The sequence below is a fragment of the Pseudomassariella vexata genome, assembly GCF_002105095.1.
Source record: "Pseudomassariella vexata strain CBS 129021 chromosome Unknown BCR38scaffold_7, whole genome shotgun sequence".
NCBI classification, from domain to species: domain Eukaryota; kingdom Fungi; phylum Ascomycota; class Sordariomycetes; order Amphisphaeriales; family Pseudomassariaceae; genus Pseudomassariella; species Pseudomassariella vexata.
This window is the reverse complement of record NW_024467962.1, coordinates 2,016,906-2,042,876: the sequence shown is the minus strand read 5'-3', so window position 1 is coordinate 2,042,876 and position 25,971 is coordinate 2,016,906. Positions and strand designations below refer to the sequence as shown.

General features: G+C 52.2%; 10 protein-coding genes across 10 annotated transcripts; 3 read left to right on the top strand and 7 right to left on the bottom strand.

Moving 5' to 3' along the window:
* The first annotated feature begins 1,231 nt into the window (after positions 1-1,231).
* BCR38DRAFT_434889 (uncharacterized protein) lies at positions 1,232-2,683 on the top strand. The gene is made up of 3 exons (XM_040860332.1): positions 1,232-1,671; positions 1,757-1,825; positions 1,908-2,683. The coding sequence occupies exons 1-3, from the start codon at positions 1,414-1,416 to the stop codon at positions 2,424-2,426; spliced, it is 846 nt and encodes a 281-aa protein (XP_040715771.1). The 5' UTR covers positions 1,232-1,413; the 3' UTR covers positions 2,427-2,683.
* Positions 2,684-3,147: 464 nt separating this feature from the next.
* Positions 3,148-5,273, bottom strand: BCR38DRAFT_434885 (uncharacterized protein). Its single transcript, XM_040860331.1, has one exon. The coding sequence runs from the start codon at positions 5,160-5,162 to the stop codon at positions 3,309-3,311; it is 1,854 nt and encodes a 617-aa protein (XP_040715770.1). The 5' UTR covers positions 5,163-5,273; the 3' UTR covers positions 3,148-3,308.
* Positions 5,274-6,080: 807 nt separating this feature from the next.
* Positions 6,081-6,985, top strand: BCR38DRAFT_409729 (uncharacterized protein; the record flags this gene model as incomplete). The annotated part of the gene is made up of 2 exons (XM_040858396.1): positions 6,081-6,407; positions 6,485-6,985. The coding sequence occupies 2 exons, from the start codon at positions 6,081-6,083 to the stop codon at positions 6,983-6,985; spliced, it is 828 nt and encodes a 275-aa protein (XP_040715769.1).
* A 532-nt stretch (positions 6,986-7,517) lies between these two features.
* Positions 7,518-8,595, bottom strand: BCR38DRAFT_212597 (Cupredoxin). Its single transcript, XM_040854170.1, has 2 exons — positions 7,990-8,595; positions 7,518-7,930 (listed from the first exon to the last, which is right to left on the bottom strand). Exons 1-2 carry the CDS (start codon positions 8,373-8,375, stop codon positions 7,564-7,566), a joined length of 753 nt encoding a protein of 250 aa, XP_040715768.1. The 5' UTR covers positions 8,376-8,595; the 3' UTR covers positions 7,518-7,563.
* Positions 8,596-11,214: 2,619 nt separating this feature from the next.
* BCR38DRAFT_485512 (CENP-S associating centromere protein X-domain-containing protein) lies at positions 11,215-11,832 on the bottom strand (the record flags this gene model as incomplete). Its single annotated transcript, XM_040863894.1, has 2 exons — positions 11,215-11,355; positions 11,527-11,832. The coding sequence occupies 2 exons, from the start codon at positions 11,830-11,832 to the stop codon at positions 11,215-11,217; spliced, it is 447 nt and encodes a 148-aa protein (XP_040715767.1).
* Positions 11,833-12,324: 492 nt separating this feature from the next.
* Positions 12,325-14,152, bottom strand: BCR38DRAFT_434876 (ADP,ATP carrier protein). Its single transcript, XM_040860330.1, has 4 exons — positions 13,935-14,152; positions 13,774-13,863; positions 13,346-13,591; positions 12,325-13,271 (listed from the first exon to the last, which is right to left on the bottom strand). Exons 1-4 carry the CDS (start codon positions 13,980-13,982, stop codon positions 12,708-12,710), a joined length of 948 nt encoding a protein of 315 aa, XP_040715766.1. The 5' UTR covers positions 13,983-14,152; the 3' UTR covers positions 12,325-12,707.
* A 1,249-nt stretch (positions 14,153-15,401) lies between these two features.
* Positions 15,402-16,402, bottom strand: BCR38DRAFT_434871 (ribosomal protein S25). The gene is made up of 2 exons (XM_040860329.1): positions 15,831-16,402; positions 15,402-15,776 (listed from the first exon to the last, which is right to left on the bottom strand). The coding sequence occupies exons 1-2, from the start codon at positions 16,012-16,014 to the stop codon at positions 15,751-15,753; spliced, it is 210 nt and encodes a 69-aa protein (XP_040715765.1). The 5' UTR covers positions 16,015-16,402; the 3' UTR covers positions 15,402-15,750.
* A 252-nt stretch (positions 16,403-16,654) lies between these two features.
* Positions 16,655-17,468, top strand: BCR38DRAFT_342984 (40S ribosomal protein s5; the record flags this gene model as incomplete). The annotated part of the gene is made up of 3 exons (XM_040855988.1): positions 16,655-16,794; positions 16,899-17,082; positions 17,151-17,468. 3 exons carry the CDS (start codon positions 16,655-16,657, stop codon positions 17,466-17,468), a joined length of 642 nt encoding a protein of 213 aa, XP_040715764.1.
* A 9-nt stretch (positions 17,469-17,477) lies between these two features.
* Positions 17,478-18,843, bottom strand: BCR38DRAFT_212493 (uncharacterized protein). The gene has a single exon (XM_040854168.1). The coding sequence runs from the start codon at positions 18,656-18,658 to the stop codon at positions 17,813-17,815; it is 846 nt and encodes a 281-aa protein (XP_040715763.1). The 5' UTR covers positions 18,659-18,843; the 3' UTR covers positions 17,478-17,812.
* A 1,493-nt stretch (positions 18,844-20,336) lies between these two features.
* Positions 20,337-23,770, bottom strand: BCR38DRAFT_212498 (uncharacterized protein). Its single transcript, XM_040854169.1, has 2 exons — positions 23,429-23,770; positions 20,337-23,358 (listed from the first exon to the last, which is right to left on the bottom strand). Exon 2 carries the CDS (start codon positions 23,284-23,286, stop codon positions 20,476-20,478), a length of 2,811 nt encoding a protein of 936 aa, XP_040715762.1. The 5' UTR covers positions 23,287-23,358; positions 23,429-23,770; the 3' UTR covers positions 20,337-20,475.
* Positions 23,771-25,971: the final 2,201 nt, after the last annotated feature.

The window sequence follows — 25,971 nt, the reverse complement described above, 5'->3', positions numbered from 1 at the left end:
GAAGTATTTCTTGATTTGTTCAGCGACAAATACCCGTTTCGCACCCCAGCTCGTTGTTTCCGGCGACACCGACGGGGCAGCTCGTTCTGATCACCGGCCGTTTCGCCGCTGGCCTGTCTGATTAGATGGGAACAGGCAATATCTTAATTTAGCCTCGATGGCGATCATCAAGGGTCCGGGGGAGCTGAAGGCTGCTGTGGTGCAGTTTATCGGCTTCTTGCACCGTGTTCCAGACGAGGGGCTCACATCGTTGAGTTGAAAGCCGAACGAATGCCGGACGAAGTCTCGACCTCTTGAAGTAATTTGACGACGAAAAGGGTGTCCTGGTCTTCTGTGGATCCTTGGGTAGAGTTCAAGAACCAAATCCGGGATTGCAAGGTTGCCGCCATGGTTTCATACCAGCATTCGGTCAGGAAAAAAATCGAGGGCGCTTTGATATCGACAACCTATTTTTGACCGCTGAGCAGGGCCGATCTGGCATGGTAGTCTAACCGATGGCTTCCAGAAACCTTCTCAAGCTTCTGATCTGACTTTTAGACTCCATTAGACTTCAATGCATTTGCATCCCATTGGCAGCCAAATTGTACCAAGGCCCTACGGCCCACTGTTAATTCCCACAACAGTGAAGCTTCGAAAAACCAGGAATGACATGGGCGAGCATTTGAGCAATTTTGAACCGGGGTGGAATGGAAGCGTGGCAGCAATGTCAGGCAGTTTCAGTCGCTACCCTTCACATGCACGCAGTGGGCGACACGGCTGCTCTCATCCCTACCCATTTCAACCATTGCAGTGTCCACTCAGGTGCTTACCTTTAATCTTGGCTGCAGGGCATTATAGTACTGCGTACAGCTAGCTAGCTTGGTTCCATCGGGTGACGATCACGTTGCCATACTTCCCATGATCAGCTGCTGCCGCAACAGGCCGGCGCGCCCTCGCAGTTCCCTGCACTATGCGCGCCACCGTGACTCTCGGGCGTACGACTACAGGAAGTGCTTGCCCAAGTCGACAGAGAGGCGCTTGTGATAGGCCTCAAACTAGTACTCTGTCAGCTACCATCCTATGGTACTTGCTCAAGAATGCTATAGTCTACCCCGCAGTGGCTAGCTACCCCGCCAAATAGGGTCAAAGGATACCGTGGTATTAGATGCTGATGGGAGACAAAGAGGGCGCCGTCCGGCTGCGCTAATTCTAGCGCCGGTGATTGGGAGACACATCCTCTTGGTTCTTGAGTATGAAATAGAGAGCGAAACCTTCCCGTCAAGGCCATTCTAGCAGCATTGTAACACAATTTGCAGACGAACATCTGATTATCCTGTGTAAGTGGGCAATTATACCCTGGCGACCAACCAGATCAACTTCGTGCTCGTCGTCAAAAAAGATACCGTAAACCGAATCACTCGCATAACTGCTGCAATGGCTCCTCTACAGCCTCATTGGGACCAGCCGTCTCATCCCGATGTCCAGGAGGTGATCATCAACGAGCATGAGTTTACATCCAAGAGCTTGTCGAGGATCTCACTGCCTCCGTTCGGCTTATACGCCAAAATGTCGTTCCCTCCTTGCACATTGGCCGAGAAACCCACCTATGCCACCGTCCAGTGTGGCCGGGACAGCCATTTGAGTCTCAACAGTGATCTGTTGTACATCAACCACTCCTGCGAACCATCTCTAGTCAGTTTCCTGGAATGGGCTAGCCATTACTTGCTTATGTGTATCAAATATACTTTGGCCAGACCGTTACTTACAGCCGGACCAGATCTTTGACACATCGAATTTCAACATCATCGCGGGACCAAATGGCCTCCAACAAGGCGAAGAGCTTACCGTTTGTCAGCCCATGCCACCTCTTTCCTGTCCCACCTCTCCCCTCCCCCTCTGCCCGGCATAAAAGCTTACCCTCGGTAAAGTTCTTCTACCCCTCGACTGAGTGGGAAATGGCTCAGCCGTTCGACTGCCTATGCGGCAAACCCACCTGCCGCGGCCGAATAAGTGGCGCCAAGGACATGGCCCAGAACCAGCTTGAAGGTCTTTGGCTCAATGGCCATATTCGAGAGTTGCTCGAGGAGAAAAGCTGGGCGAAGGGGGCTAGCGATGGGGGGAACCTGTCTGGAAATGGCAGTGCTCCTCCTATCGAGATCCCTGACGACGCCACCGCGAAAGCGCTGAAAGATGCCTTGAAACACGCTGAAATGGTCGTCGAGGCTGCCCGGGTTGCTCTGAACTCCTACTTGCAATCGTCTCAAGAGATTGTGTTCGGCAATGGAGGGCGGAAGAATGGGTTTGATCAGACTTCTAACCGCACCACCATAGAGACTGGTAGTGCGGACTTTGCTTCCCACGCCGGACTTGTCTCTGGAGGGGTACGACGCGGCCCGACGTCAAGGGAGCTGAGCGGCGAGATGGGTGGTGATACAATTGCCGCATGAATGACAAACGGGAGAGAACGGTTTGGTTCATTCTTGCAATACCAACTGGCTCTATACTGCTGATGTCTTCTTCTATGCCTCCGGACATTTCTCTCTTCATTGATTCAACATCATGTCCAATAAGTAGCTCTCAACAGACTACTTAGATATTGATGCAAATGAAAAGACGGAGTTGGCGGGGTTTTTTGGTCCGGGTTTCGGGGATATCGTCACTCATTCAATCAATATAACCAACCATCTGAACAAGTCGTAACACATTAAGGTTCTTCTACCCACCGGGCTAAGAGCAATGGGACCAGAGGAGCTCCCACGTAAGGCTGACCCGGTCATTAGTGCTGTGTCCTCTCTCGTACTTTATTCCCAATATGTGACCGCCAAATTTTCAGCAGGTCCAATATACATGCATTGGACCGATGGGTAGTTTCAGATGACGATAGGTCACACAAACCGGTCCAAGTAACCTGAACCCCTAGGTGCTGCCAGGATGGGAGGAGAACCTCAAACAAAAAGGTAGACTTGCCTGGGCATTTTTTAGATGAGTAAATGCAGGACACATAAATCCCGGACACCCTATTCGTTTGTTTGCTATAGCGGGACTCAATTCGAGTCTGGATGCTGCCGCAGTCTCGGTAGTCGTTGCAAGCACAATAGAGAGCCGCGAAGTATACAGGAGGCTATGACCCCTACATACGCGCATGATCGCAATGGTGTCCGAAGTTAACCGCCATACACTTGAGCACTTGTGAACATAGCAAATGCTATCTTGAGATTCTACCAAGATCTAGTCAGTCCCTTTCCCTTAGAACTCCATGCTCCACACAATAAAAACACGACCAAATAGTATACAGTCCGGGCATGGTAACAATCAAACCGTAGCGCCGATCATTCTCCCCAGCGTCCCCACGCACTCCGCTTCTTCTCCTTATCATGTCCCGCACCTCCGGCATACTTGCTCTCCTCCTCCTCCCATTTCAGTCTCTCCACCCTCGCCCTCGCCAAGAACGCCCTGGCGAATCGCCACGCTTCCGTGTCGGCCAGGTTCCACGCCTCGATGGCTTCTCGCACCTTGACGTCCTTCTCGAGCTTGCTCTTGCCGACATCCTTGGCCCGCTTCAACAGCTCCGGCTCCCGAGCGAATTCGTCATCCTTGGGGATGGGGCCGTCCTTGGGGTCGTGCTCCGGCTTAGGTCTGCGTTCGGGTCCGGGCACGGGCGTCTCCGACTTGCCGTCCGTGGCGTTGACGGGGATTCTGAAACCGAAATACCAGTCCAGGTCGTGCGGAGGCTCGTCGCGCTCGGCGGTGAACCAGACGGAGTGAGACGTGGCGTATTCGCCGGCCACGGCTTCCTTAAAGGTGAGGATGCGAGCGCTGGCCGACAGGCCGGTTCCGAGGAGCTCCTTGGTCAGTTCGGCCAGCCAGAGATCGCGCGTCATGTCGCGGCGGATCCAGGGCACGTCGATGGTGTCCTTAAGCGAGTTGAGAGTTCCGCGAGTGTAGGGGTGCGGCACGGTCCCAATGGTGTAGAGGCCTGTGGTATTTTGGTAGCGGGCGGGCGTGGATATCTTCATAGGATGCGACGCTACGCAAGGGGAGCACTTGGGGTTGTTGGGAGGGCAAGACGACGGCATAGGGGTGTCGGGGCACATGGAGAGCCATGTAGCCAGCTTCAATGCGGGTTCTATCATAAATGTCGTGTGCGTCGGCAGTGGCTTGAGCACAGCGATCCCCCTGGTAAAGAGATCCTGCCAAGTGACGTGCAGGTGCGAGTTGACGAGCGTGTTCAGACTGCTCGTCCCCGCGGCCCTGTTGGTGCCGATCGCATCGGCAACCTGGCTGTACAGCTTCTCCACTGTCTTCGTATTGTAGAAGGCTACACCGTCGTGGGTTTTGTCGACGGCGAAGGTCTCGGCCGGGACTGCTTCAATGAAGGACTTGGCCCCCCTTTTCTCCGGACTTCGCAAAGCCGTCATAACCGCTGCCGTGACCTCGCTTTTGGACCCGGCAAAGAGTCCGTCATCTAAACCCTCCCACCTAATCAAGCCGGGGTACTCTCCTCGTCGAAGGAAGGAGAGCAGGGGATCCTCATGGGCCGCCATGGGGAAAAGTAGATTGTGTGCCAGAAGGCCACCGCCCATGTTTTCCCAAGCCAACCAGCGCATCATGTCGGTTTTGAAGAGAGTTTCCACCTCTTGTCTTTGCAGCTCATCGTACAGCGGGTTGCTCATGGCCTCGGCTGGGCTGAGGATTATGGGCCTGAAGCCCTGTGCCCACCATGCGCGCCGCCATGTGAGGAGTAGGTCGCTCTCGGCATCCTTTGTTGCCTTGTCGCGCTGAGCACTGGTGTCGTAGTAGCAGTAGATCGGGGGCCTCTCTTTCAGCGGCGGGAGCAGCGAGCGGTTTTCGTCGAGCGTGACGGACGAAGAGAAGGGGCTTAGCCACGTCCAATGCGTGGACCAGCTGCTTCCGCCGTACGTCGAGTTCTTCTGGATGGCGGGTGGATGCACCACTGGCCTAAACGGGTTGAGGATGCTCGACGAGAATGGGTTCTTCAGTTTGGGTATCGAGGCCTTGCCGTCCGCGATCGACTTGGACAAGCTTGGGCCCGTGGGAATGGCGCTCGGCAGTGTGAAAAAGAGTGTGAACAAGGCGAAGAGGCCGAGACTGAAGAGGAGGAACGAGACGCGGCGCGGAGCAAGCCGAATCGGCCGCCCAAACAAGGCGTGTTGTTTTGGCATCTTGAACAGGGGAGGGCGATAATCGATTGTCTTTCTGTCTATCTATTGCACATTGAGTCGAAGGAATGAAGTTGGGATGGCCGTCTGAAGCATAGGACGCCCCGTATCGGGGGGGGGGGGGGGGGTGGATGACACGAGGTCGGACGAGACGCCAGGACAGAGTAGCACGAAGCAAACAGGCAAAGAGGCAACGAAAGAGTGAAAGAAATCCACAATAACAGAGACTATTTCATAATTCGAGCTCGGGACACAAGAGTTGTTGGCCACAGTAGGATCAATTGTCGAATTGGCCCCTATTTGCTGATATGTGCATTGTGAAGCTGCGGGAAAGTGCTGAGCTGGAACCCCCCCAAACGCGCAACACTATCAGAAACCCCGTCACGGCTGCCTTGAGTGGTTCGTAACATGCGAAGAATGCACTGGCCACTTGCTACTTGGAGGCAGTGAACTCTAAAGCTGGCTCACCTGGGCTTGGCGTCGGTGCCACTAAGAAGCACCCGAGAGGAGTATCAGGGTCTCTGGATCCTCCAGTACCTGCATGCAGAAAACAAGTCAATTGGCAAGCAGACCGAACAATTTGGGATATTACTTGTCAGAGACAGCAAGCGTGACATTGTGATACCGCCGTTTGCAGTATCCACACCTGCAGCCAACAACACATGGATCTTTTATCTATCCAATACTCCTAGCGCAAAAACGGCAACTTTCCATATGCAATCCGAGACATTGGGAGAGCCCTGATTGGCCACGGGACGTCTTGTCAATGCTTACAACACCAATTTAGCCACTACTTAGGAGAAAAGAAGAAGGGTTTAAAGCTCTGTTGATGCTGCCATGTTGGCATCTTGAACATACCTCTCCCTATTCCTTTCTTTGCTGGCCAGAGGCCTCTCACTTTCTTAATCCTGCCGTGCCAAAATGTCAGGTAGAGATACGGGTAATAGCTCCGTCCGGCAGCGCAAGGGGCAAGTTAGCGACTTGAGTGAGGACAATCGAGTCGTGGAACTGTCGGATACGGAGGAGGAACAGGAGGCAGAGCTGGTTTCTTCTAAGCCCAAGTCGGTCCAAGCCCGAGTCGACAACGAAGACGACTACAGCCCCTGGGTAGACGTCCTCCGCGTCATAACGTTTCTCATATTTGGCTCGTGCGCCCTGAGCTACCTCATCTCGAGCGGCGAGTCCTTCACTTGGGGTCTGCGACACCCGCCTAAGTACCTGAACGTGGACTGGTGGAAGGCTCAACTGGTATGTTTCTTACTTAAACCAGTGCTCCCATGTTTCATTAGACGAGAGCCACTGGCGAGTACTGAATGTCGTTTCAGAATGGCCCCCTCCGCCTCACCCTCGACGAGCTCGCCCAATACGACGGCACCGACGACACCAAACCCCTCTACCTCGCCATCAACGGCAGCATCTACGACGTATCCTCGAATCGACGCACCTACGGGCCGGGTGGTTCTTACCACATCTTTGCCGGCGTCGACGCCTCGCGGGGCTTCGTCACGGGGTGTTTCGGCGAGGACCGCACAGCCGACATGCGCGGGGTCGAGGAGATGTTCATCCCCCTCGACGACCCGGAGGTCGACCGCCTGTACACGGCGGCCGAGCTCGAGGCGCTGAAGAAGGAGGAGCGGGAACAGGCTGAGCAGAAAGTGTACGAGACGTTTGCGCACTGGGCTAAGTTCTTTGAGAATAGTGCCAAGTACCAGAAGGTGGGCGAGGTGAAGAGGGAGAAGAACTGGCTGGAGAAAGAGCCGAGGAAGAAGTTGTGTGATACGGCGGCGAAAGGGCGGCCGAAGCGGAAGGCGCCTGAGCAGAAGTGACGGGGCGTGGCAGCTTGTGGAGTTCAGTGGACATGGAGAATCCGAAAAGAAGTTCTGGACAACGGTGTCTCTGTGACGCAGTGGGTGTGTATTGGACAAGATTTAGTTGTACTGTCGAAATGCAACTCGGTGTTAATGAAACTGCTTCTTGTTCACGATTGGAGCCACAATCAATGTAAAACGCGGTCAGCCTCAAGTATTGATGCTGGGTTACCAGCGAGACTCTATTGAAGTTGGGTATATTATCCAGAAAATTGTAAAAAAGAATAAAAGGTATAAAAGTCAAGAACGTATCGACTCTAGATGCAATGCAAACATGCCAACCATGGGCATAGATCCATTTCACAGAACAGTAACTCTCCGATTCGCTCAGCGAGCCGCCTCGTTAGGATCTCATCCCCGCCGTATTTCCCAAGGAAGTGCGGCGCCTCTGATTTTTGTAATGACACCGCCACGACTGTTCCGGCAGAAAACACATCGCCATTAGATTCATTAGCCCCCGGAGGTATAATCCGAGCACTTCCCATTTAACCCCAGTCCGATCCCATCCCCGACTCCGTTGTTCATCAGATGCCCACTCATAGCAGGAATAGGGCGGCGGCGACACCGACGATGCTGGCGAAGCTCGACATGATATATGTGCTCGAAGCAGCTGCTTGGACGGGGATATTGGTGGAAGAGGCCGTTGCGGTACCCGGCGTGCCAGTGGCGGAGGCGGTGCCGGTGGGAGAGTCACCTCCACTGGTACCCGTACCGCCGTTGGTGGTGCCGTTGGTGGTGCCACTAGTACTGCCACCAGTACTGCCACTGGTACTGCCGCCGGTGCTGCCGCCGGTGCTACCACTGGTGCCTTCCTGGGCAGTGCCACCGGGTGCGAGGTTGGCAGTGGCCGATTTAGCAAGGCTCTTGAAATTCTCTAAAGACCGAGTTGCGTTCTTAGCAGTGCTGTGGTCACATGGTTAGCCTGGTTGCCCGTTCAGTGTATATCGGCAATTTGAACTCACTTCTCGTTAACAACCATTACCATGCCAGCCTGGCAATGCTTTCCCTGGGAGCAGTAGAACCACAAGGGCGTTGTGTCTGAGACCATAATGGTATATGTGGGGACCATGCCCATGGCCGAGCTGGCAGCGACAGGTTGGTAACCGGAGAAAATGCCTGTAGTGTTTGTGTGCATGGAGATGGGCGTGCAGGGGTTGTCGAAGTTGGACTGAACGACACTGTGGTTACCGGCACGGAACTGGAACTGGATCATATCACCAGCCGGCACTTGCAGGTTGTCGGGGCTGAATGTGAGCGAAGCATTGCTGCTTGACACTGACACGACGTGGACGGTCTGAGCCGAGGCAAGGCCTGCCAGGGCGGAAAGAGCGAGTGTTGTGAACTGCATCGTAGGTTTTGTGAATTTTGTTCTTTTTTTATAACTTGTTTAACAATGAATGTCGGCCGGCGAGATGGTCGGTTGGGTAAGAGAGTGTCGGTTGCGTAAGGAATAAGCGACTAGCGCTAGGCAGGACTGGCCTGGAGAATATTACAGTAGTTGAAGAATGAAGAATAGAAATAAAGAAGAGAAACTCAGAAAAAACGATCTGATGGGCACTGAGGAACTAGGTTAGAGAAAAAGACGAACCCAGCCCTGGCTCGAAGCGGGTGCGGCATGAATTTAAGGTCGGAAGACGATAGACAGGCAAGATGAGGGATCGTCCTATAGGGAGCCACACCCTTGTCGCTCCGTCTGAAGCCTTGGGGGACAGGGGTCTCATCGGAGGTGACAAGAAATCTTTGAAACGCGTTTTGACCATGACCTCGACCAGCTGTTTAGAAACGACACTACGCACCCCAGAGCATTAGACGTATTAGAACGGACACTTGCCCGGCCGAACTTGTCTTTGCTGCCCTCGTAATATCGGCATTGCTTAGCCGCCTTATATTAGCACTTGCATAGCCTCTTTTCGCTGGGCTGTCCAGACGGCGGATGAGAACTGACAAGCCGGGCCTGTCAAACCACTCGAACGCCTGTCGGGAATTCCCGACTGCCGTAACACATACTCGGCCCTGCCCCAGCAGCTTCATGGAGAATCGCAACATTTTGCAATCTGTCGTTTGGTCTGATGAGGTTGACCGTATTGAATCTCATCGTTGCTGATTCTGGCTGCACACAGACTTGAGCCCATCTATCTCGTTCGCGTCAGCGAATGCCAAGTTGGTATTTCGCCAAGTGCCTGGCCAAGATGGGTGCGTCAAACCGTCTCGTCGCTTGAAAAAATCAGCAGACGGCGGGCCAGTGACAAGCATGGTTGCATGGAAAGCTGAGATGCCACAGCTCGGACGCCCGTGAAGCCGAAATAAGGTTGATGAAGCTTAAGCGAGCTGGGGTGGACACCTGTAAGGGGTTGAGCTCGGTGGGGCGGCAATTGCGCTGCGTGAAGTGTCACAGGCTGAAGCATCTGGAGACGGAGCGGGTTTCATCCCGTCTGCTCTCCGAGCGACAAGCTCCGCCCTTAAGCCACTTTGGGCCGAGCTAGCAGAAGAGCCTCCATCTCCTCGTCGACGGCTCCTTGCCAATCCAAGCCACGGGGTCGACGAGCGCCTGTTCGTCTGACAAGGACATCCCATGGCATGCTTTTCAATGACGTTTAACGTCGTCCAGTCCCTGGAATGGAGAGGGGGCATTTTTAGAAACCCCCAACTCCTCTTTTTCCTAGGTTGGTTTGAGCCATGAGGACATTGGATGTAGTTGAATTTTGGTTAACCGCCCGAAGGATGAGGCTCGAGACCGGCCAGATACGACTTTGCAATCTGCAATAAGCACAGGGCGAAGCTTGGCATCTCCACGATTTCTGGACCCAAACATAGGGTAACATTCACACAAGCATGGCGAACAGGCTTTGTGAAACACCTTCCATGAAGCCGACTTTTCCGTTGCCCAATTATGCTGAGTCTTGGGTAGGAGTAGCCCACACAGCAGATCTCCGAGCATTTCGGAGCGGGCAAGCTGTACGGAGTACTTCGTATGCAGAGGCAACCTGCGTGATGCGATTTGGAAGGAAATAAGCGTGGTCACAGTAGTGCAACGTCATCAAAGATCTGGCAGATATGTACCAAGTATCCAGCGGCGCGACTCATGTGAGATTGATGGTTCCAGTCTGCGAGTTGGCATCTCATTTTGCTGGCGTATCCTGCATCCTTTCCATGTTAGGGACGATGGGCAGTGCTTTCTGGCATTGGCTCTACTCGTATCCATGGATGTCTTCAACGGTGCAGCATGGTGTCTTGTTCTGGCTGAAGCTAGATCAGCTCGAGACAATGGTATCGCACAAGTTCAGCCAGGAGACGCGATATCAGACATGACCGAGTTCGGACTGATTCTCCATGTTCAGTCGAACATGGACAGACTTTTGTCACCTACATGTCCCTGCAGCATCTGCAACACCGTATTTGTCTCCGGGTCCGGCGCTTGGACTTCATTTAGCGACTGGGTCAGTCCATTGGCAAATGGGCTTGATCTTTCCTCCAGTCTATCCTCGGCTCTCCAGACAGGTAGATGCAAATTAGTGGATTATCAAGACCAGATCGCTGATGCACGAAACATTTGGCGAATAAGGTCACTTCCAAACTAAAACGTGAGATGACTGTGTCACTTCAGACCAGACTCCACCCGTCAACACGATGCCATTGTCCAGCCTTACTAAAACCAGCAGCCTCCGATGCATGTCGATGACGAATCTTGTCTCCATTTTCAGATGGTTGCTTCATTGCAGAGGCCCGATGACCATGCTCCCGTTGCATATGATAGCGATTACCCACCCCACACGTAGCTCTGCCGCTTCTCTTTCAAATCGAGTCACAGATTGTCGGATCTAACGTCACCGAATCGCAGTGACCCCAAGTCTGGAACTCGTTGATCGGCGTGCCAAGTCGGTTGCGGCGATCGAGGCTCAACCCCATATGTTCTGTTTCCACGCTGTGTAAATGTTGTGACATGATGATCTTCTCCCCATGGCTTAACAGGCCTCGATTATCGGATGTCGGCAAGGTGGAGCTAAGAGGATTGGGAAGTATTACTCTGGCACAAAATCATCGTTTTCAGAGACTTGATCCGTACTATCGTGAGTAAGCCAAAACTCCATGCGCTGTTATAGGTCTATAAGACTCTCACATGCCTGAAGAAACTTCAGCAAACCAGAACATATGTTTTGGTGCAAGGTCAAGTTCCTCTCGCGAACGAATCAAACGTCCAGCAGAAGCTGAGGCGCGACTTTTTCTAGATCTTCGACTTCGAGAAACCCGCTCTCTTTCTCAACGGCAGCCCTGGCGATCGCCTCGCGCACGAACACATCCATATATTTTGCAACAGCTTTGTTCGCATCCTAATCAGCGAAAGAGGATCAGTACAGCTGCTTCTGGCAGATTTCAGGACCATGGGAAGTAATCAACAACAATGACATTGGCTACAAAGCATTGTAGAGCAATGCACTGTACCCACATGTTGTCTTCACTCTGCGATGGTCCGCAAGGGAACAGTTATTGGAAATACTAACCTTGGAAATCCTAGTATCGTCTTTCTCAAAGAATTCGTGCAACATCCGCGTCAGCAGCTCAGGCGGCAGGGTAACTGGCTCTTCGTCCTCGTCAAGATCTTGCACTTCTTCGAGTTCCGTTTGCTCCTGCTCCGGCTGGGAGTCTGCAAACGGGTCGACATCGCTGTCATCCGAATCGAGCTGCTGCGGCGCACGTGAAGATGCTGATGCTCGAGCATTGGAGGCGCTCGCCTTCGACTTGGATGCACCGCGCACCGAGTTGGAAGGACGACCGCGAGAGCCTGCTGTTGAATGCTTTGGTGGCATGATCGCTGCTGATGCTAATATTGAACCGAAAGGATGGCCTGTGGCTAAACTTAGCCTTTGGGCAGGCTTTGAGAACGGACTGGCTGACGAACGGTGTTGTCGGGTATCTTGCTAGGGTACTCTGTTCGGCTCGGCCCTCTGTTCGTCTTTTGTTTAGTAAGACATCAGATAGGCAGACGGAGTGGATACCTTTGGGCGAGGGGCTTGCTATTATAGATGTGGTCAGGTAGTCGGTACTACTGCACAATTCAAAAAGAGGTAAAACGCGTCGCCGCGTCTTGGGTGTTGCATAGTAAGACAGCCTGTCACGTCTGAAGTGGAAGTCAATCAGAACATAGCTGATTTAGGCAGCTGGTGGCACCTGGCTAAACTTGGTGCTCTGGCATCCTTGCGACCTGGGGATTGCAAGACTCCACATCCTGAGGAAAGACCGCAAACGGGCCTCGCACTAGAGGTTATTGCGTCACAATGTCTATCAGAAGGGCACAAGCATTTCAGGAAAATCAAATCGCATTCATTGCAGGTTGTCTATGAGTCGTATGGTACCAAACGAACATGCCCGGGTGAAAGCAGGATCCAGCGGAGAGAAGTTGCAGGGTGAGAATACAGCCAAGGGAATTGCCTAGGATCTAAATTACAACGGCTGGCCCCGCAATGCTTGGACGATGTTGTCCTGCTTGCGAAACCATGCCGCAAAAGTGAAGCTGGTCCAGAACGCCGCCGCAGTGAGCCACTGAAACAACTGTCCGTCGTGGTGTCCACAACACCATGGCCTTTTTATATCAACCCCTTGCCATCTCAGCCGAGCCCCCAGCCCTCTGAATTACACCACCACGCCAGCCAGCGTTACCGCGTCTATGGAGGTATGTGGGTATTTAACCAGAGCCGCCCTTGAAGGCCTTGCCGAAGAGGAGCACCTGGAGCTTGTCGTAGATAGACAGGACACCGGCACCGGCGACACCACGAAGGATGTTGGCACCAGCACCCTTGAAGAGAGACTTGACACCCTCCTTGGCGACGATCTGGCGGGCAGCATCGAGAGTACCGTTGTACTTGACGGCCTCACCAGAGGTCATCATCATGCGGCGACGGATGGTGTCAAGGGGGTAAGAGGCAATACCGGCACCAGTGGTGACCAACCAGCCGAGAGCGAAGGAAGCGAAGAAGTTGTTTGCGAGGGGACCGACCAGGACGACGGGCTTCAAGGAATCGTACATGCCGAAGTAGAGACCACGGTAGACAACGATACCAACGACTGAGGGGGCGAAACCACGGTACAGACCAGCAATACCATCGGAAGCCAGAGTCTTACGGTAAACGTCAATAAGACCGTTGAACTGGCGCTCACCACCCTTCTTTGCGTTCTTGGCATCGTTGGCAAGACGAGTACGGGCGTAGTCGAGAGAGTAGACGAAGAGCAGGGAAGTGGCACCGGCAGCCTGAATATCAAGTTAGTCACCCTGCACACGGCGTCGCAGATAGGGCAAGTAGCCCAGATTGGAAAATTACTTACACCACCGGAGGCAAGGTTACCAGCCATCCACTTGGCGTATCCATCACGCTCCTTCTTGTAGCCGAACATGGCCTTGAACTTGTCACGGAAGGCGAAGTTCAGGGCTTGGGTAGGGAAGTATCGGATGACGTTGGCAGTGTTTCCACGCCACAGAGACATGACACCCTCATCGGCGGTGGTACGCTTGAAGCACTCAAGGATACCATCGTACTTGCGGTCGAGACGACCGACCTTCAACATCTCATCCTGGACACGGGATTAGTATAGGCGGCATCAGTTAAATGCGGTGGAACGTGTCGCATCAGTGTCCAAGCGCAGCGATTGCACACCTAACCAGAAATGATGGGGTTATAAACCGCCAGCAGCTCCGAGCCAATGAATGTGCTATCATTACATTGGCAAAACATGTTAGGTGAGGGAATTCTTACCTGGTTCTGAATCAGAAGCTTGACGCGCTCAATGGGAGCAGCGGCAGTCTTGGAGACAGCGGCGGAGACACCACCCATCAGGAAATCGGCCTAATGAAGTCATAGTGTCAGTAATGGCAATTCATAGTTGATCCACGAAGGTTGGTCGGAGAGCTACTCACCACGAACGGGGGCATGCCCAGAACGCTCTGCTTCTCGGGTTGCGACATCTTGTCGGCAGGTTACTCAAAGACTAGCCTTGAATGACTGAGTGGAGATGGGGGGGAATAAAGAAGAAGATGAGAAGAGGAGGAGGAGTGGTGGTGCACGCCGATATTTCAATGCGACTGCAGGGTGATGTGAGAGAAAAAAAACTTTCCGGGAGGTCGAAGAGAACAGCAGAACAGCTTTTTCTACTAGCGAAGTGTTCCCGGCTCCAGCTGCGCGCTAAGATAGCGCCATGCTCGGGGGCAACCGCAAAAATCAGATAGCAGTTGGTCCATGCGCTTCCTGCTGACCGAATTTGCCCGAATCTCGATTTTCCGTCAGCCGTAAATCAACTTGTTGACCGTTTAGACTCTGAAACTTCTATGGGGAAATTGTAATTGGTCCACGGCTGGTCCGTACGGAGTGAATTTTCGGTCTATGTGGTTCTTGCCTTGCTAATTGTCCGTATATCTCCAAAACGTTGACGCTACTCTCTCCACAGACTCACATGTCGGCCATAGATTCAGTGGTACTTCACCCCGAGTCAATTTTTTCGGTTCAGATTGAGTGGGGTCTGCCACGCCTGTCTTTAGATTCTACGTAAGTATGGATACTTCAAAGGTGCTTCACTCCCTTGAGCTTCCAAAGCTATGGAACTTCGAATGCCAAAGTAACTTCTCAGCAACCCGACATGAGAGCAATTAGCAACACAGTTACCGAGCCCAGGAAAATAACCTCGACTCAGCACATCGGGTGGCAATAGGCATATACTCTAGTTGGGTTCACTGGAGGAACAAAGATCCACAGACTCTGAACTTACATAATAGTGGAACTCTGGGTCTTTCCCTGATGTTGGATTGCTTAATTTGTCGCCAAGTTCCCGAAAAGCTCTGCAGAGTTCATTTTTCTATGAACCAGTTTGCCACTGACTTTGATAAACATCCAGGTCTGGTGGGATCGAAGACCAAGGCAGTCGAACGCCTATAAGTAAACATGATTAATTCACCATAACTGTGTGATGAACAGTCTCTTGCAGACTCTTGCAGAGTCCAAACTCTTCGTCTTTGCTGACCAGCATAGTTGGATTGAATGGACGTTGCAAGTCAATTCAAACTATGGGATATGTTCTCTTGCCAACTAGATTCAGGCGTTGCCGTCTGACCGAGCTCTAGCACGAGTCGTGGCTTGAAACAGCCACGGCAAATCAACCCGAAGTCCTGAGGTAGAGGTCGTCCTTTCGAGGCTCAGGATCTGGTAGTATCTTTCCTATCTATCAAATTGAAGTCACTCGAGCAGTTGAGCAGCCCTGACGTCATGGCCTGTCTCACTTTATGAGCATAGAAGGCAGTGTAATGGGAACTTTGCCAACGTCAAGATCCATGGGTAGAACTGCTTGTGTAAGACTCAATGACGAGGCAGTACGAGGATATAGAACAGCTGCGTCACGTGGCTGAAATTTTGTTTTTATTTTACTGACTGACTGACTCGTCCAAGATAGAACCCACGAGGATGACTAGAGGCGTTATCATGGTGTCTATGCGAGGAGACTGCTCACAGCAATGCATGCCCTCATGGCCAGGAGCAAGGCAAATGGTTGAGAAACGATCAAATTGACTTTATTTGACCTCGCCTCAGTACAACAGCTCAAAGCCGAACCATAACCTGCCCTAATGCTACGCCGAAGATCAAATGCCCAGAACCACCATGACCATGTCCTCGATCTGTTAGATCCATCTAGTCAACGTGTAGATTGACGTCACAACCCGTTGTGGTATTGAGAGATTCGTGGTTTTAGTCGGTACCGCCAACAGCGCGGGCTGTACACATGTCAGATCACCATTCCCAGTATTAATTGGGGGCAGTTCACGTACTGTAGATCAACATCTTGCTGTGCGTAACCACGGGCTTGATTTGACCCTTCTCCTCGAGATCCTTCAAGCACTTACGTGCGAGCGAACCGTTGATCTTTAATCTGTCGACGAGCGTGGCAACTGTGACGAGGCGGTAGGACTGGACATCCTTGTTGAGCTTCTCCGAAGTGGCCTTGTCAAGCATGACAGCATGTTGGGCCTTGTCCTTGACTGGATGGAGAATTGCTTGTTAGCCTCAATATTCAATAGAATTTGTCCATATATCCGCCCAAGCGCTATTCGCACATGACAAATTCCCCGCCATCGTGGACTGCGAGCGTGAACCCATTGCTTGCTGCTTCGCCTTCTTTCTCCCTCACGAACCCAAGAGGGAATCGCGGCAATTACTCACCCTTGCCCTTGGACCACTTCTTCTTCTGCTTCTTCGCACCGGTTGCTGCGGGGGCCATCTTGACGGTTGTGCTGGTGATTGAGATGTTGTCAAGTCGTCAAAATGAGTACTTGTAGATGTCGTGCGAAGTCTATTGGCAATGCAGAGAGGGCCGATTTTTGCCAGCAAGGGCCCACTTTACATGGGCCAATCAGATCCGACGCTCACCTCTCTGGTTAGGGCTCGGCCGCACCTTCCCAGAATTTTGGCTGGCTAATCTCTGGCTAAACCGTCCGAAAGTGTCGCAAATTTCCACAACCGAACTGCATTTCGCGGAACCTCTAGGCCTGGCTGCTCAAGATTTGCATTCGACCACCTCAACTAACGACGTCTCCCAATTCAACAGCAGCAGCAAACCCCACGTCTGTCGGTCAACTTAGCCAGCCCAGCAAAGATGTCTGACAACGGCGAGATCGAGGTCGAGGCCACCTCCCACCAGGTCCTTCCCAAGGATGTTGTTGCCGAGATTGGCAGCGTCAAGCTGTTCAACCGCTGGTCCTACGAGGATGTCGAGATCCGCGATATCTCCCTGACGTAAGGAGCACCTGTTTGGCTCGAAATTGGGGTTGTGTTGTGTTGTGGCAGCAACCTCGGCAATTTGCGAAGGAATTGGAGGCTAACAATGGGCTTTGATATAGCGACTACATCCAGATCCGATCCCCCGTGTACATCCCTCACTCTGCTGGCCGATATGCCGTCAAGCGCTTCCGCAAGGCCAACTGCCCCATCATTGAGCGCCTCACCAACTCGCTCATGATGCACGGCCGCAACAACGGAAAGAAGCTCATGGCCGTCCGCATCGTTGCGCACGCCTTCGAGATCGTGAGCCTCGCCTGATATTGGATTATCACATGTGCCAAGAAAAAACCGATTTGCTGACATGGTGACAGATCCACCTTATGACCGACCAGAACCCCATCCAGATTGCCGTCGATGCCATCGTCAACTGCGGCCCGAGAGAAGACAGCACACGAATCGGTTCTGCGGGTACTGTCCGCCGACAAGCTGTCGATGTCTCGCCTCTGCGCCGTGTCAACCAGGCCATCGCCCTGCTCACCACCGGTGCTCGTGAGGCCTCGTTCCGCAACATCAAGTCGATCGCCGAGTGCTTGGCTGAGGAGCTGATTAACGCTGCCAAGGGAAGCAGCAACTCGTACGCCATCAAGAAGAAGGACGAGTTGGAGCGTGTGGCCAAGAGCAACCGTTAAAGAACGGGTTTGTTTCCTTGGGGGTTCTTCGGCGTGGACGATCTGGGCATTTTACAACTTGCATTTGTGCGTTACAGGCTCAAGGCGGGGTGTGGTTTAAGGGCATTCATGTCATATAGGGGCTCTTAGACGAACAGCTCTGCTCTGATACGGGTAAAAATGACCTGAAAACTGAATGAATTTCAAGACCAACCACTGTGGGCGTTTTGTGTGATGGAGTTTTCGTGATTGCATCTGTATCTAATGCATTTTTCTATCCTCAAACCGAGTCTCATATCGTCTTGATCTGATGTGCTCCGATCCATTTGTACAATTCCAGAACCAGCAGTCTCATCGACGGCAAATCATACCTTGGATGGAACATCCTTCACGTCTAGTCGTATAAACAAACCGACATGCGTTATTCCTCCATCAAACCATCTGCCCATACCCTCGTCGACCTGGAATCCCCACTTCTCATATGTCTTAACCACCCGCTCCTGGGCATGGCAACATACCAGCCCTCTCCACTTGGGAATCCTGCTCGCCGCGTCCACCTTGAGCGCGTCCATGCCAAGCTCAGTCACGCTCGGGTCAAAGTAACTCGGGTTCTCCTTTAACCACGTCCGCGCGGCCCCCCACAACTGCGCCGAGATTTTATGCCCGCGGAACTCGGGAATAACAGCAAGCCGTCCAAGCTTGACATATGGCTCCATCCCATCATGGAATGTAGTTGCACGGTCCTCGCCATACGGCAGCGCGGCATTCTGACGCGCCTCCTCGACCACGCTCAAGCTCTCAGCCTGGGCGTCTGGGTCGGCGCGCGACTGTAAGACATCACCCACGTACCAGCCGTCCTGCTTGGGGTGAGGCGGGTGCGGGAAAGGCACGATGCGCATGGTGCCGATGGGTTGGCTGCGGGTTTCCGACTTGCGCAGTTGGACGATGGTGCCGGTGGAGGGGTCTCGCTGCTCAGGCTCTGTCACCCGGTTCACGCTTGCATAGACGACCCAGTGGCAGGACCGGGCGTCGTCCGAGTCGTACTCGAGTTCTGCGGGGAACTTTTGCTCCTTAACGAAGACGGCCTCGCGTACTTCCATGGCGTCGCAGAAGACGCGCGGGATGTGCGGGGACTGTTGGTCGTGTGGTTTGTTGCAGTCGTAGCCGTCGAGCTTGGTGGGCTCGAGGAAAGAGATGAAGGGGGTTCCCATATTGAGATAGCGTGATCTGTGATGGTTCTTCCGTGTGTTGTTGCTTCGGTGATGAGGCGAAATCCGGGCAATGCTTGTCTAAGCCGATGGGCCGAGTGAGTCAGTCCAAGTCGCCGAGGCCGGGTTTCATATCTGGGTATCCTCAAGGGGTCCTTGGGAGTGTAGAGAGGCGCAATTCCTATCCAACAAATCTGTGAGTTGGGTGTCGTGCCTTTGCTACCTCGAGTGCGCTAGATGGGTCAGGTGCATAGAACCATCCAGTGTGAAAGACCAGGCCGAAGAATTCCTACGTATCTGAAGCGAGCTTGAGATCAGCGTAATGAACTTGACTTGAATGATTTTACATAGGTTCTGTGTTGTCTGATTGCACGGAGAAGACCGGTCGTGGTCAGGCGACGAATAGACTGTTAATGCAACAAACGGCTTGCCGAGCCCGGATTCTTGTAGTCGGGGTTGTGGGGTTCCGATACGGCACTGTCATCGGGGGTTGGGGTTATGACCGGCTTACGAGTCAACAACTATCTCACTTCACACAAATCCAGGGAATCGTCAGTTCAATGTTTTCCCCCGACTGCCAATTACCTCCTAGTAAAACTCTGAGATGCATTTGACGCTCATGCAGAGAGTGGAAAGGTCATTATATTGGGTTGTGACCCACGCGCAGTAAGCCCAGTTCTTGTTCGATGATTGTCCTTGCATTAATCGGTACATGGTTAACCCCATGTAGTTACAGAACTGTGGATCCAACGCGGGGTCGAATCATTAGGCAAAGGCGAATATCTGTCAATCTATCAATCGTCATTTGACAAGAGCTTCTTATGAACCCGGATCACGTGGTGGGCGGTCCTATTGCCACCGTATGGAGATGGTGCAAAACAATCAGCCAGAAAATTCATATTCAATATTCTCCTCAGCTGAAATTATTATGTTATGCAGATGCACAGTTATGATAGTTTTGACATAAGTACGCTCACGATACCACGAATTTGATAGGTATAATGATCTAGATTAGTTGTCTATAGTTGATATAGAAGGCATGATAGGCTTGAACTTCAAGATTAACCAGTAGGTATCAGATGCATCGGTATAGATCTTATGCAATCACTCTATCCACTTTATACGTAACAACACACTTCTTATTCAACTTCTCTGCACTTTATTCTAAAGTGCTTCAACAATATTCTAAAGGAGAGTGAGTGAGTGATCTATCGATACTTTTCTTGTCGTGCCTCGTACCCATTGGAACACCCACGTTTTCGTTGTCGGTGCAACATGCGCGAAGCAGACGTAAGAGAGCGCAATTACAGGACGGGTACGTTGAACCGTTATGTCAACATGGTGACTCCCAAAGGATCTTCGTTGTGTGTAACAATTACTGTCTCCAGTCTTCCCCGTGTTTATTGCTCCACTGGGCTGTTTCCAATCCTCGAGCTGGATCTTTGCTCTCTTATGAGCACCTGTATCGAAAGTCAAGCCTACAGCAATATCCAGTTCGACGGGGAGCAAACAGGCGAAGCAGAACAAGGTCACAGGTGCTGATGAGCAATCCACAAGACTTGGGGGCTTACATGGCTGCTAACTAGAACTCGCACTCGCCTGGACCTCACATATGGGTGAACGGGGAATTTTTGGCAAATCATGCATAAACCATCAACGGTTCGACTTCTCCGAGTCAGCACCTCTATGCGTATTAGACAGGCATATACAACGAAGACGCCCTTCTAGTCTATCCTCGCACTGATGAGCTCTAGCCAAGTTGCTAAGGGACTTTCTCGGTTTTCAGAGTGTCAGCCAATGCTATAACCTCCGGCAGGCGCCTAACCCCTAGTGACTCGTCTTCTCTTAGCGGTACTCGGCCCATCACCATCGCCCGCATGTTCATCAGCCTCATCCTCCGCCATGCTCTGCTCTCCGCCTGCCACACTCATGCTCCGGCTCCCATTCGGACCAGGCTTACGCGCCACCTCATTACGGAGGTCGCCCAGAAAGTTCTCAACGTCAACGAACATGTTGCGGGTAGCTTTCACGATGCCACTCTCGTCTTCCACGTAGCCGATGCCGTTACCACCTGCTGCGCTGCGCTGCTCGAGGAATGCTGGACCAACCCCACGCTCAGGATCGGCCGCATACATAACGGCATTGGCAAACATGTGCACCAACTCGCGTTCCAACTGTGCAATGTTGATGATGCCCTTTGGTGGCACCAGATCAGTCGATATGGGCAACCACACCTGACTGGCGGTCGGGTCGCTGTCAGGCAAATTCTTTTCAGCTGCTACAGCCGCTCTTTGTCCCTGATTGATGGCAACGCGGATCCCTTTGAGGTCTTGGGGATGAAGGACAATGTCGTGATAGTTTGGTGCATCGCGAGCCTTGATGGGGTTTGCGAACATGTTTGCGTGACGATGACCTGTAACTTGGTCAAGAGCCGAGAAGCTCACTTTGTGGAAAGACCGTGTCCAAAGAACATTGGTTGGGAGGTTGGGGAAGACCGGTTCCTCGGAGCTCTCTTCGCGTTTTCGCTTAGTAACCGCCTTCGACTGGAGTATGCCTTCATCCGGTCTTGTGGCGACAGTATCCTCAAGTGCCTTCGGGGTAGCCTCTTCGTTCTTAATCTTGCGGGCAGGCACATCTGGGTCCTCGGAAGGATCCTCGGCCTGCGACGCTATAGATGCTGCCTTCTGTGCACCTCGAGAGATTCGAGAGTTTGGATTGCTTGAAGGAGTATCAATCTTTTGTACTGGTTTGCGTCCGTCCTTTTTCGATGGCGGAAGGGGCGATGCGTTTGGAAGCTGTGCTGAAAGAGCTGGCGGACTGATTGGTTCAAAGGCAGGACTCTGCTCATCAAAGTAGCCCACCATTTCCCTTCGAGGTGTGGAAGGTGTTGGTGTCGAGATCCATTTGGTACCATGACCCCTGATCACATGTGAAGACAGGTTGAGGGAGAGGGGTGTCTGTGGGAGAGACGAGGCATGACTCAAGTGAGGAGCCGTTGCGGGAGGTTTGACATCCATGGTGTTTGCGTGCTGAACGACTTGAGCGGGGCCAGCGCGCGGAGCATTACCATTGGGTGGCAAGTTGTGCTGCTGGGGCAATGGCTGCGGCACCTGCGATGGTGCCCGCTGCGGTAGAGGCGTGAGCGGCGCAGGACCGGGTCCTGGTATAGATGGCCGCTGCGCAGCTGTGAAAGCACCGCTCGTCGGATGTCCAGGTGTGGGTACATGCGGTGCTGCCACCGGTGATCTGCTAGGAGGTTGGCTGTGATACGTTTGCACTGGTTGTGATGCAAAGTGAGGTCCCGACGGAGTAGTGTTTGGGCCGCTGGTATTGGGTATAGATGGCGGCCGATGATGTTGCGCGAGCTGTCCGGATCCATCCGGGGTGGCATTTAGAGGGAGAGAGGGTAAGGACGGAGGAATGTGGCCAGTGTTTTGGGGCGGTAGTAGGACAGGATGGGAGGGCTGACCTGCGCCTGGTGTCAGAGTTCGCGTAGGCTGTTGATATGGCTGAGGGGGGTGTTGTCTGTTGGCGACGTAATTCTGGGGGTGCTGATTCTGTGGATGGCCAACTTGAGGCTGGTTTGGATATGAAGGCGGTCTCACGTTAGGAGGATACGCTGGACGTGGAGAAGGGACAGAAGTCTGCTGCGGTCTGTATGGGGGTTCCCATTTCAGAGTTCCAGGTGTCTGCGGCTGGGGTGACTGTCTTGCTACAGGACTTTGACCCTTGGGTAAGCCGTCAGGTCGCTGAGTCGCCTCGGCAAGGGGACTCTGCGGTGAGATCGCCGCTGGACGCGCCCCATATGCCTGGGCTGCTTGGGGATGTTGAAGAACAGACGAGGTGCCATTTGGTGCTTTGCTTGGCTCGTTAGGCCTACTACCAGGTGCAACTTGTCGCACTTCGCTCGGAGGTCGTACATTGGAAGGAAGCGGGGAGGGACTAGAATGTGCTCCTTTCCTGTCCAGCACCGGTTGGGGACCTGGTGATGGAACCACCGGCTTCCCAAAAGAGACGGCAAGGGGTATTGGTGCAGGCGCCGGACTCTGAATGACGGGACCGTTTGGCCGAACGGGTTTTGGAGCTTCGACAGCAGGACTGCCGTTAACCACGGCAGCCTTGCGATCTTGTTGCTGTTGTTGCGCAGCAAGTTGCTGCTCCTTCTCTAACCTTTCGATATGTGCGCATTCACGTTGCAGGGCCTCGATCTTCTGTTCATCCTCCCTGATTTCCCTCACTGTATCCTCGCGATATCGTGCGTAGAGTCTGTCGACCAATGCGGGCAACTTGTCAATGTGTTCATGTGCATCTTTCGGCGAGGGCAACGGCGGGCTCGTGCCGGGCAGCTTTCGTTTCCTAGACGTGGGCGACAGGCTTCCTGAAACGCCATTCTTCTCAGTTGCGTCGGCTTCATGTCTTTGCTCGTCTCGCAGTAGCTGCAGGGCGAGCCCTTCGAGGGAACTCGGGCTCAGTCTGGCAGCATCGTAATCGTCTTGCTCGCGTACCAAGGCGTTTTTCTGGAGATCTTCCGAGATGCGATTAAATGCGCCGTTGACAAAGCCGTACTTGGACAGCAATTGAAACAAGAATAGACTCTCGAGGTGCGAATAGCTGGAAGTCGTATTATTCATGCCCCTGTGTCCACCTCGCCCGCGGTCGACGGTGGACCTGTCGCGTAGCGGTGGGTGAATGGGCGCCACGATCTGAGTTTTCTGCCGGTCAGTCGGATGAAAACTGGCATCGGCGCGGCGATAACGGGGACAAGACACGTACGAAAGTACTTGATGATGCTGAAAGCCTATTCAGACCATTCCGACCGCATAATATGTCGCTATCGCGATGGGCAAGGCTCCAGTTGATGACTTCGCGATTGACTGTGGTCGTCGTCCAGGTTGTCAAAAATCACGTGATGGACAATGGTGCTTTGGGCGAGGCTCGATTTTTGGTGTAATGGATCGACGTGCTCTGGGGATTTGGGGGGGTTGTTCGGCGGCGGGAAGCTTCGGGCAGTGTGCAACAGGAGGCCAGATTTACGCAGTTGGTCTGTGCCAATATCAGATCAGCGCCCCCCAATGCGCCTATAACTCGCCTATTTAAGAAGCTGTGCACCTCAAAACTTCCTAATATATATTTTCGAGATTTTCGGTAGTCAGACAGGTTGCACTTGTTTCTCCTTCATAAGTGCTGCTAGATAAATTTAGTTGGTGGTTTTCCTCGCAAGTACGAGATAGAAGGTAATCACGATGAAGCACTCCTCCCTGAGAGGCTGCTTCTGCAGATGATCTGATAGAGGACCGAAGCACACTTCGACATGAGTGGTGGCCATCGACGATTCCAAGTACGCACTGTTTTTAAGCTGAAATTCATATGTGTGTCCTGTTGAGCGGCTTGCCCAAAAGGCTGAGCATGTCACCAAGGAAGGAAGCCATGGGATACGTAGGCATATTCCTTTATTCGCGCATATGTTTCTTCGCTTGCTGGGTTGAAGTGATGCATCAGCCAGATCTTAATGGAAAGCCTCTCACCTCTTTATGAGCCATGAGGTCAAAGCCCACAGGAGACTGACGGGTAAACGCAGGAAGTTGAACAACTTGAACGCGACTGTTGCCCGAAACTCTGCTTGGGCAGGCTTCGGGATGATGCACACCACACAAGCCACTATACGACCAAGCACAACCCATGTTGTGACTTTGGCTGTCTAAAGAGCCGCAAACGAAGCCAAGCCCGCACCATTGGAAAAAGCCCCGACCAGCACGACGGTAACATTGATGTCATCAATACATTCTCGGGCCTGATTTGAGGTTGCAGAGTTCGAAGTCGCATTGCTAGGGGATCCATGGCTGCCGCCCACCTGATTATGGCAAACTACCACATCGTCACACAGTCCAATGCAACGAAACCTGGTTTTAGAATGATGACTGCCCTCGGCTTACAGAGTGGTCAGGCGGCCATGCCCAAAGGCATTGGATCAAGGTCACAACCCGCAAGCCGTGGTCACAATATTGAAGAGCAGCTACTTGGTGGGCCAAGCTCGTAAAATCAGCGACCCACCTTTGCAAGTTGGCTTAACATTCTTGGTACAGACCAATAACTTTGGTACCGTATTATTACGAGGCCCTGTATAAATCCGATGGTTTCAATTAATTGTACTAACACTAATTTCAGTCCAACTGTGACAAACTTCATGACTTCTATTCTGGAAAGAGCTTACTAAATTATAGTCTAGTCTATAAAAGCGGGTAATACGATAAATATCTACTAGAAAAACTACAGTATTATTTAATAACTTCATATATAATAGCTCAGAAGGTAATTCAAAAGAAGTCTCCCAATTATTGTACTAGGAACTTGCTATATGTAACATGATATTTTGAAATATTTACGAACTTGCAAGTTAGAAAAAGTTCAATACTTGAATATATAATTTTCTTAAATTTTTCAATACCTACTTTATGAACTTTTTAAACTAACTAATAGTGTTATAAGTAACTATGCGCCTAACTTTACTAAAAGTCTATACTACTCATAGTCAAGAAACTACAGCATGTTAAAATAGGTAAGTAAGGTGTGAAATCGATACCGCTTAAACGTAATTGTACCAACGTATTTAGCCTGCACCACAAGATACGTCGCTAAATGTACGTCTTGTCCCATCAAGTAAATCAAGCGAGAGGTGTGATCTCCATAGAGGACCCCGATAATTAGATTCCAAGGGTGGATTAGATTAGTATTGAAAAGGAATGCAACCACAACACGCGCTATTTCCCCAGAGCGAGAAACTTACACGAACCTGTCTTGCCGAGCTCCCTTATCATCCGTCATTCAACGTCAATAGGGGTTCTTCAATGAAGCCCAGAGGTAAGGATAGAGGCAATGCACGCGAATGGGGTAGGTCAAATTGATTCAACCATGCGCGCTGCCCAATGTCATGCCCTTGTCAAAAACTTATGCAGTCTATTCGTCGCTGTCAGTCCCAACTGGGCCTTAGTTACGGCAGCGTAAAGAGCTTGCAAGTGGCGCATTTGATTTGGATCGACTACTCTATTAGCGGCGGGCCGCTTTTTCATGCGCTAGATTGGTACGGATGGAGTTGAACGCCTTCCTTCGTAGCTTCTCTATTCTCCGTAGCCTCTCATCTGCTCATCTGCTTCGCGAAACAGGTGCTTTGCTCAGGTGACGGCCCAATAAAACAGGACCGTCACCTCGCAACCAAACAGGAACAAGTGACTTGGTGTCTTTGACTTCTCTAACCGCTCACAGCTGGAATTTAGGCATTTTCGGTTCAACAACACAAAAGCACAACTTTATGGTATCCT